Below are 9,755 nucleotides of genomic sequence, written 5' to 3' on the forward strand. Positions count from 1 at the left end.
GAAATAATTTCTTCAGCCATTCCAGTAATGCAAAGATTCTGCTGCTCACAGGGTGGATCTGTTGATGGATGATAGCATCCACAGGCACTGTCACGGTCATGATCTATGTGGGCTCTTATTTGACAAATGAAAATTATGTAAACAGTACTCAAACTCAATCTTGCCTCATGATGAGTCTGTCTGCTCCATTCCCGCTAGCTACAGTGTCCAGTACAGCCAGCTGTTATCTCATGATAAATATCGGGAATAAAATTATCACTAGGCAGCACCAGGTTGACTACGTGATGTAAAGCTGACTCTTTTAGGTAGCTGGAGCTCTTTCAGTTCTCTCAGATAGTCTGGAGCTATTCTGGAAGTGCATTTCACACATTTCAATAACGTAATTTTCATTTCAATGGCTGCTCAAACATATTCTGAATATTTTTTGCAAAGATATGTAGGATCTGCTGCTTTTAAAGATACTGAATACATGAACACTGCTGCTGTTCAAGATCAAGCATGCAAGAAACTGTTTACAGCAATGTCCTTCCATAGGTGTGACGTGCCTCGTTTCTGCCAGGCTCTGCCATCGTAGCAGTAGCCCCCTTAGGAAATTCTCCCCCAACACTGAGGGAGTTCCTTTCTCATCCCAGCCCCATGGACCTGAAGTCCTTCTCCAGCCTGTACAGCAGCTCAGAAATCACAAATGACACAGCATAACAAAGCCCTAAAACGGTTAGAGTAGTCCTTTATTTATAGGCCGCTAAATCTAACTGAAAAAAACATTTCCGAAGAGTAAAATTGCTACCTAGATGTTTCCAGGCCCAGTCAGAGTGTGCTGGTTTATAGCCTTGTTTTTTAATCCTACCCTACATGTTGAGCTTTCACAGGAAAATATGCTAGTGCTCATACGTGGGCAGTTAGTATTTACACAGGCATTAATGAACATTCACATATTGTTTCCTTACTAAGTTGTAAATGCAAGAAAACCAGACAACAGCATGACTTGACAGTCTCAGGCTTGCAAAGACATCCAGCATTTCCATTTCAGACGTGCAGCTGACTGCAGCTCAGGCAGAAAGGGAACAATTTGGGTTTGAGCTTTGTTTATTTTTTTCTTAAAAGACTGTTTTTTCTGGCTGAATTCTACACTGAAGGAAAAGAAAAAAAAAAAAAGGTTTAATCAACAACAAAACAGCTTAGAGTGGTTTGGCAATGCCTGATTGATTGGCTTAGCTTTCTTCTTACTCATGCAATAGATGAAATAAGAGATGTCCCATATGATAAGAGCTGTGTGGACAATTCAGAGATGAAGGAAATCTCTTAGACTTGTCTCTCAGAATAAGAAATGATACTACTCATTATCCAAGAGAGCACAGAAAGAAGAGCCAGAATCCCCTCACCTGCCTTCAAACTACGAGCACATAAAATAAGACCCTTGGAGATTTACCTCTGAGAGTGGTGCTCAGCCATCACCTAATCCTAGACACGTCTGAACTCTTCACTTGCTCACTCTTAATCTCAGGCTTCCCTGCAAATCTTATGTCCAATTTCTGACCATGTGCAGAAGCAGCTGGGTTTTGGTCACATTTGGCAGGCATATATCTGTTTCAGGCTGAGATCTAGAAACCAGGAGATAAGCAGCCAACTTCAGTCGCAGCAGGCTTAACTCCTGACTGTGGATAGCCAGGTTCAAAGCTGTGTTTCCACTTTGCACCAAGCAACGGCAAAGCCTCTCCTCACTGATTGCAGAGAGAGACAGCCAGGAAGACTTGACTTCTAAAGCTAGTCTTCAAGAACAGCCACAGTTATGTTCCTCTGCTAGCTTCCCCAAGGGCATCAATTCAGTGTTTCCTGAACACTACTTCTCTCTTTCAATGCCTGAGGGAACCACCTGAAAGCACCAGGAGGTAGATTTCTGCCATCCCTCCTACCCCTTTGACACAGTAGCCCCGTGGAGAGTGCTCACACAACTCTGCACCACCCATATATCCCCCCAACCTTGCTCTGACAGTAATAAGGGAAAGAGGAGCACTCTGATATTGTCTGACCAGAGGAATGTACTTAAAGGCAGCACTGCTTCACATACCTGGTTTATAACAAGGGTCAGAATAATTCCCAAGCAGCTCCCGCATCAGGGAGCAAACTAATTCCTTTCCTCGCTCTTTGACTGCACAGCCCAGAGCCCAGCTGCACCTGAGGTTCCTGCTCACAGTCTATATTCTGCATCATAAAAGATACAAGAGAGAAATCTAAACTAGAGAAGTAATAACCTGTAAACTAATAAACCAACCCAGCACTTTGATAGCTAGGCACTCCCAAGAGCAGGGTTTATTAATGGATGTCCTGAAAAACTGTGTGTCTAGTTTTCAAAAGAAGGGGAAAACATTTCTGATGCTCTGTGGATCTTATGTATTTGTTCTATAAAATTGGTTCAGATAAAAGCAAAGATAATTACAAGAAACAGCTTCCTTCCAGTCTACAAACGCGGAGGCACTTAAACAGTTTAAAATGGAGAGTAGTAAGAAACCGCCTAAATAAATAATAATAAAGGTATAAAGCTGCAATATTATGGGTAGTTTTTCTTGTCAAAGAGTGGGGCTGCACAGTCATTGATTTTCTGTAGTAATTGAGATAGTGACATGCACAACTTATATTTCTTCAGCAGCAAGTTCTAAGGAGTGGAAGAAGGGATCCTGAAATCCTGCAGAATCTCCAGCCAAGGATTTGATGGCTCTGAACCGCTGTCTGTCTCGATTCTTTATTTCCCTCGAACAGTAAAATGGGTTACATTAATAATCTATTATGTCGAAAGACAGTTTATGAAGCTAGATGTAATAACGCTTGCAATGTGATGAGGGATCCTTGGAGGAAAAGTGCTATAGATAACAGGAGAGTAAGTATGGATACAGGTCCTTCTCAGTCAGAACATGCTGGGAAGCTGGTGGCAGGCAGGCAGACCCCTTAGAAAAGGTTTCATTAACTACCACAGTGTGATTTCTCAAAACTCTATCCCCTAACTCAGTCTCATGGACAATATAGGCTTTCTCTTTAGTTCATTTTTTTATGTTTTTACTATCCGTGATGAATATTCAGTGCTCAGTTACCACTTGCTGTCTCCTTCTTGAGTTTGCTATATCCTACGTCAGCTCCACGCCAAAATCAGATGGCCAATGGATTGAAACCATTAAAGATAACTCTTTAATCCCAAACTAATGAAAAACAGTGAAGTATGATGCTTCCGTGTACATCTGAAATAGACTGGACTCTCCTTTTCCTCTGTCATGTAAAAAGTGAAATGGAGGCTCTCAAGGATGGCAGGAAGAACCTGGTCCTCCGTGTTTCATGAAGTAAAATCATTCTCTGGAGGAGGCAGAGCAGGAATAAACTTCATAAGTCAGGAGGCTTTACTGACAAGAGCCGCTATCTCTATCAAACAGGCAAAGCCTTGAATGATTGTGGTAAGCAAAAGAGAGGAATTTTTCGCAGTGCTGGAAAACAGACTATTTGCCAGATTGCACGGAGTGCCAAAGCAGTATCGAGCCTCCTTCTCTGAATTAACCACGAGAATAACCTGCTGAATTAAAAGCTTTTCCGTGGACCTCTGCTGCTCTCTAACGGCGCCTGAGAGGATTCTCAGCACAAAGTTAACGTGCTGTCCTTAAGTTCTCTTGAAACTTTCAATGCAAACCAAATAAAACCATTTGTGAGGTCCTTAACAGGTGTCACCTGAACAGAGAGCCCACAGCTTAAGCAGCTGTGCTGCTGCCACACCTGGGATATGTTGTGTGCACTGGGAATGACAGTCAAGGAGAGCCAACGCACAGAAATTAAGGTCTGCTGGAGCGCATTTTAGATGCAGCAACTGCAGAATTCTGGAAGGGTGCAAAGCTCTGAGAAACCCCACATTTCAGAGTTTTATATAACTTAGTATCTAAAATTATTATCTATGAGTATCAGTATTTCAAAGTAAAAATAGTACCACTGAATTAACTGTGTGCAATTAACAGAAACCACTGTTTGCACATGTTGCTCAGGGGAGATAAATGTTTCTCTTTGCGCTCTTCACTCCAATGTCTGTATCTCCCTGCCCGTGGCAGGGGGGTTGGACTTGATGACCTTAGCGGTCCTTTCCAACCCAAACCATTCTATGACACAGACATATGACATCCTTTGGGGCTCCGACGGCTCAAGCCCAGCATTTTTTTGCTTGGGAGAGCACGGTCAGGGGCTAGAAGTGTGTCCCAACAGCTCCCAATGAGTTGGAGCAGTTGCATCCCATGTCAAAATGGGGAAAAAAGAAGAAGGAAACATGGAGTCATATAGAACGGTTTAGGTTGGAAGGGACCTCCAGTTCCAACCCCTCTGCCATGGGCAGGGACACCTCCCACTGGATCAGGGGCTCCAAGGCCCATCCAACCTGGCCTTGAACACCTCCAGGGATGGGGCAACCACAGCTTCCCTGGGAGCCTGTGCCAGTGTCTCACCACCTTCATAGTGAAGAAATTCCTCCTTACGTCTGTCTAAATCTGCCCCTCTCCAGCTAATAACCATTCCCCCTCGTCTTATCACCACAAGCCTTCCTAAACAGCCCCTCTCCAGCTTTCCTGTAGCCCCTTCAGGTACTGGAAGGTCGCTATAAGGTCTCCCTGGAGCCTTCTCTTCTCCAGACTGAACAATCCCAACTCCCTCAGTCTCTCCTCGTGTGGGAGGTGCTCCAGCCCTCGGAGCATCCTTGTAGCCTCCTCGGGACCCGTTCCAACAGCTCCATCTCCCTCTTATTCCAGAAATGGACACAGTACTCCAGATGAGGTCTCACAAGAGACGAAAAAAGGGGCAGATCCCCCCCCCCCGCTGCCCGCGCTCCCCCGGCTGCAGCCCGGGACACGGCTGGTCTGTGAGCTGCGAGCGCAGGCGGCGGCCGGCGGGGGGCGCTGTCCCCAGAGGCGGGAACGGCCGCTCTGCGCCATCGCCGCGCGCCACGAGGAGGCGGCGGCGCTTCCGCCCGGGGCGCGGGGCCGGGTAGGGGCGAGGGGGCGGCTTCGCCTTTGGGGAGCGCCGAGACCGGGCGGGGGGAGGGCCGTTAAGCATGGTCCCGGTTGAACGGAGCACAGAGGCTACGGGTGGCGGCCCCGAACTGCGGAGGGGGTGGCGCCCATCGCAAGGGGGAAACTGGTGGGCTTTGAGGTCCCTTCAACCCAAACCGCTCTGTGAGGCTACAGGAGACTGGGGAGGGGCTGTTTGCAGAGGCTTGCGGGGATAGGGCGAGGGCAGTGGGTATAAACCGGAGAGGGGCAGATTTAGACTGGACATAAGGAGGAATTTCTTCGCGATGAGAGCGGTGAGGCACTGGCACAGTTTGCCCAGAGAGGTCATGGCTGCCCCGTCCCTGGAGGTGTTCCAGGCCAGGTTGGATGGGCCTTGGAGCCTCTGATCCAGTGTGAGGTGTCCCTGCCCATGGCAAGGGGGGTTGGAACTGGATGGGCTTCAAGTTCCCTTCCAACCTACATTATTCTATGGTCCCGTTCAGGGACCGGGTGCCCCTGCCTGCCCACACACGCTTCTGGGTGCTGCAAAATCTGCTTAACCTGGGCGTTAGGTTGTCCGGAGAAGCAATGGGTGTCCCCTCGCTTGAGGTTCTCAAAGGCTGAGACTTTGAGCAACATGGTCTGGTGGGAGGTGTCCCTGCCCACAGCAGGGCGGTTGGAACTGGATGATTTTTAAGCACCCTTCCAACCCAAACCATTCTGTGATTCTGTGGTTCCAAATCATAGAATCATGGAATTACTAGGTTTGAAAAGACCTTTCAGATCATCCAGCCCAGCCGTACCTGTTGGAGCACAGATGGGGGGAAGAAGCTGGGCCTTTTATAACCCCTGCTCTGTGTTTTTAATCCAACATTTTATTATTGTTTTATTGTTTTGGGTTTTTTTCCGCAGCAATGGAAGGGAATCCCATCGTGACGTCCAAGCAGCGTGAGGCGGTGGTGCATGGGGTCCCCACTGAGGTGGTGTGCACAGCGTTCTCCAACTCCGTCCTTGTGGTGGTCACCCAGTATGGCAAGATGGGCACCATCGTCTATGTGGACCCCAACACAATTGGTGACAACGTGGGCAGGCCCTCCCTCACCACGAAGGTGCTCTTGGGCAAGGATGAGGTGAGAGCTGGATACACAGAGCACAGACAGCAAGGACGAGGGGGAAATGTAGTAGGTGGGGCGGTGCAGGGTGCCAAGGAGTTGATGAATTGCAGCAAGTAAGTGGTGTTTGCACAGTGGTAAGATTAATTTTAAAATCTCTTCTGAGGGAAGAGAGGTTCACCAGAAAAGTATGCGTGCTCATCTGTTCTTTGACATCAGAAATGTTTAACCAACTGTGAGTAGTTTGGTGATCTGTTATTTGGTGTCCTACAGGATATGGATTGCTTTGTTGTGGTTATGGAAGGTTTGATAAGGCTTCTGTTGATTTAAGGGTTGCAAGATCAACTTGCAGCCTTTGATAACCTTTTTGGGGGGTTCTGTTCCAGTGAGTTTCTTTTCAAGTCCCTTTTTTCACCCCTGCCCCAATCTGTGCCAGCCCCATAATGGACTTCAGTTGCCCTCTCACAAGTGTGCCTGCCAGCACCTTCCCTTGATAAAGTTTAATTTGTTTTGCCTCAACAAAATGAGTTTTTATCGACCGTTTCACAAAGCTGGAGAGAAAGCAGAAGAAAATGTATTTCGCAAAGCGTCAACTAGTCAAGCATTAAAACAGAAAGTTACAGAGCTACAAGATTATGAGGCTTTCCATCAGGGCTGGAGCTATCAAATATTACTTGCTAGCCTTAACTGGAAAAATTCTAGCAACACAAGTTCTCATTGTTCAGCAGTAGTCTTCCTTCTCTGGATGGGAGATGGCTTTGCTTTCTGTGGTGTGATGGCTGCCAATTCTGACTAGCTCCACTCCCAAGCTGGTTTTTGTTTTATTTGGAAATGAGAAGTACCTTTGTTTACTTTGTTACGTAGCAGTTTTAAATAACTTTACCAGTGTAATCAATCTACACTTTAAGAAATGGCTTTTGATAGTTTGCTGCCTTCCTGCTTATCACCATTAACGTCATTTGGAATGGTGCACACTTCCAAACCACGCTGGTAGTTAAAATCGAACAAACTCATCCTTATGATAAATACATAATTTTGAGTGTACATAAAATCTAGACAAATTGAATGGTTCGAAGCTGCACCAGAGGAGGTTTAGACTGGGCATTTTTTACAGAGAGGGTGGTCAGACACTGGAACAGGCTTCCTAGAGAGGTGGTCAACACCCCAAGCCTGTCAGTGTTTAAGAGATGCTTGGACAATGCTCTTAACCTGCTCTGACTTGGACAGCCCTGCATTGGTCAGGCAGTGGGATTAGATGATCGTTGTAGGTCCCTTCCAACAGAAATAGTCTATGCTATTCTAGTCTATTCTTGTTACAGAAACCTCATTAAGAAGATTATACCCCTTTTCTTCCCTTCTTCAGCCTCGCTGCATATTTCTGGTTTTAGTATTCTATTGAAACTATAACAAACATATCTTTTACACGTGACATCCAGAAACTGTGTATATAAATGTGTATATGTCTATAGGAATTCCAAATGTAATATTTTTTTCCAGAGCTTATCAGCAGAACATACCCACTTCAGCAACAGGTTTTTAAAAGTACTTGGAGACTTCTTCAGAAATCTGGTTATGATGGAAATAGAAGCGTTTTGATCAGTGGTATTTCATATAATTTGATATTTGGTGACATAGTTTGGGTGGGAGGATTAGCAAAAGGAAAGATTCTCTCTACCAACTTCCCAGGTTTTCCAAAACAGTGCAAAACTCAATTGAAAGTACAGCTCTAGTTAAGTTGTTTTGTGGTGGTTTGGGTGGCTGTCACTAATGGATCCAAACTCCTCCCTTTTAAGCTGCTTGAGAAAGCGCTTCCTGAAGTTCCCCAAACAGTGGCTTGGCTTTGCTGACCAGCTGCACAGCATGACTGTTCCCAGTCATTCTGGAACCACTGTCGACAGGTTCTTGATGTGTTCCCTGCCATTGCAGGACTCTTCCTCTCCAAACTCGTGCGGGAGGGTTCTCCCCGCTGTAAGAGTAGTACATCTGTATGTTTGCTTTACAGCCCCTCGTCCATGTTTGTGCCAAAAACCTGGTGGCGTTCGTGTCTCAAGAAGCTGGGAACAAACCTGTTCTTCTTGCCATGGCTTTAAAGGACAAGACCATGGAAGGAATACAAGCTCTACGGGAAGTGATCCGAAGTTGCCAAGTGTGGTGAAGTTGTGCCATCTGGATTCAAGGAAATGATCTTGAGTCCATGACTCATCACCATTTATTTAAAAGGACAAAAAATGAAAATGATGGAATGTCTTTGTGCTGGTTTTGGACCTACTGAGGAATTTCATGAATTTTTCTCTACTGTGTAGAACATTTGTGGGTTTGTTACTGTGACAGGTTTGCAGTCCATATAGTCAGCAGTGAGACGAGAACAATTGTCTCATCATTCAGGAGAAGTGTTCTTTTTATGACCTTGGGTGGGATGTGTATTTGGGAAACAGCCCGGCTCCGCGTTTGTGTCCTGTGGAGCAATAGATGCCAAGCTCTGTAGCTCCGCTGTACCGCAAAGGGGAAACGCCCAGTGCAGAGTGAATAAAAGAAACATTGACGAGTCTAATTTTACCTGTTTTCTTTTTTGCTCCGTGGAAGTCACTTTCAATTGAAATACAAGGCTCAGTAACAAATCAACAGTAATTGCATAATAGGAAAGATTTTCTTGCCTGTTTTTAAGGAAATGAGTCCTATATGACTGCTGTTGTCCTTATGTCAGTCCCTTTCCTGATGTAGTCTGAATCCATGTTCCACTTTCACTCCAATTTTAAGGAGAGGCAGATTATTATGCTCTGCAATTTTCATGAAAGTGGATGTCAAGGTGGAAGACAGGAACTCAAGTTAGCTGTGAGAAAAAGACAAAATAACAGCTGTTTATGACTTATGTGGTACCAACACATAAGAGAGGCAGCACGTATGTAGCTTGAACTGCTTGCAAGAGCTTATCGCTCTCCCAAAGCAGCTGTTGTAGGAGACGTGGGGACAGAAGGGTTTGTGGGGGCTACACAGGGGTGTTTCTCCTAAGCCCATTGAAAAGAAGTGTTCGATAAAGTTATATGAGTTGTTGCAATGCTGAATAGATAGGCTTTTGCTGTTTGCTTGGAAAGCACACTTGTTTTTATCTCTTCTTGTAACAAATAACACCAACTAGTAAATTTTTAAATGAGCTTAAGTGAGGCACTGTCACTTATGAACTTGACAGAGCAGGCAGAGGCCAGGGCTTGTATTTAGGTTGTGAGCAGGGAAGACCTCTGTTGTGTTAAGAGCTGTTGGATTCTGCAGGATCAGCACAGAGCCTGTGCCTGCCCCACATAGATCCGTTTGCCGGGTCATTTCTGTTGCTAAAAAATTCCCCTAAACGTAGGAAAGCAGAAAATGCATTTCGAAAGGACTCTTCTCTGAAGTAAGGGTTATTTACAGTATTTTAGGGATTATGAGAAATGAAACTTTTTTTGAAAGTACTTTCAAACACTGCAGGCTTGCAGCTGCCCTTGACAAGAAATTTAATCTAAAAATAATTTTCCGAGCTGTGCTTCCAAGAATCAAAGATTTGCATCTGTCAGAACTCCAAATTTTCCCTCTTTTACACTTATTTTTTATGTCTAGGAGGGCTGAGAGAGGCATGTGGAAATTGTTAATGTCAGTCCTGGTT

The 9,755-nt window shown here is 45.4% G+C and overlaps 1 protein-coding gene across 1 annotated transcript; it reads left to right on the forward strand.

Annotated features, from left to right (window-relative positions):
* Positions 1-4,921: 4,921 nt before the first annotated feature.
* On the forward strand, positions 4,922-8,688 carry PSMG3 (proteasome assembly chaperone 3). Its single transcript, XM_054080868.1, has 3 exons — positions 4,922-5,001; positions 5,919-6,136; positions 8,121-8,688. The coding sequence occupies exons 2-3, from the start codon at positions 5,921-5,923 to the stop codon at positions 8,271-8,273; spliced, it is 369 nt and encodes a 122-aa protein (XP_053936843.1). The 5' UTR covers positions 4,922-5,001; positions 5,919-5,920; the 3' UTR covers positions 8,274-8,688.
* The last annotated feature ends 1,067 nt before the right edge of the window (positions 8,689-9,755 follow it).

Source organism: Cuculus canorus, chromosome 15, assembly GCF_017976375.1.
Source record: "Cuculus canorus isolate bCucCan1 chromosome 15, bCucCan1.pri, whole genome shotgun sequence".
Classification (NCBI taxonomy): domain Eukaryota; kingdom Metazoa; phylum Chordata; class Aves; order Cuculiformes; family Cuculidae; genus Cuculus; species Cuculus canorus.

Bases quoted from the DNA above. Each gene is read 5' to 3' on its own strand.
- PSMG3 (XM_054080868.1), top strand. From the start codon at position 5,921: ATGGAAGGGAATCCCATCGTGACGTCCAAGCAGCGTGAGGCGGTGGTG. The intron at 6,137-8,120 runs GTGAGAGCTGGA...TTTGCTTTACAG, and splicing joins TGCTCTTGGGCAAGGATGAG to CCCCTCGTCCATGTTTGTGC.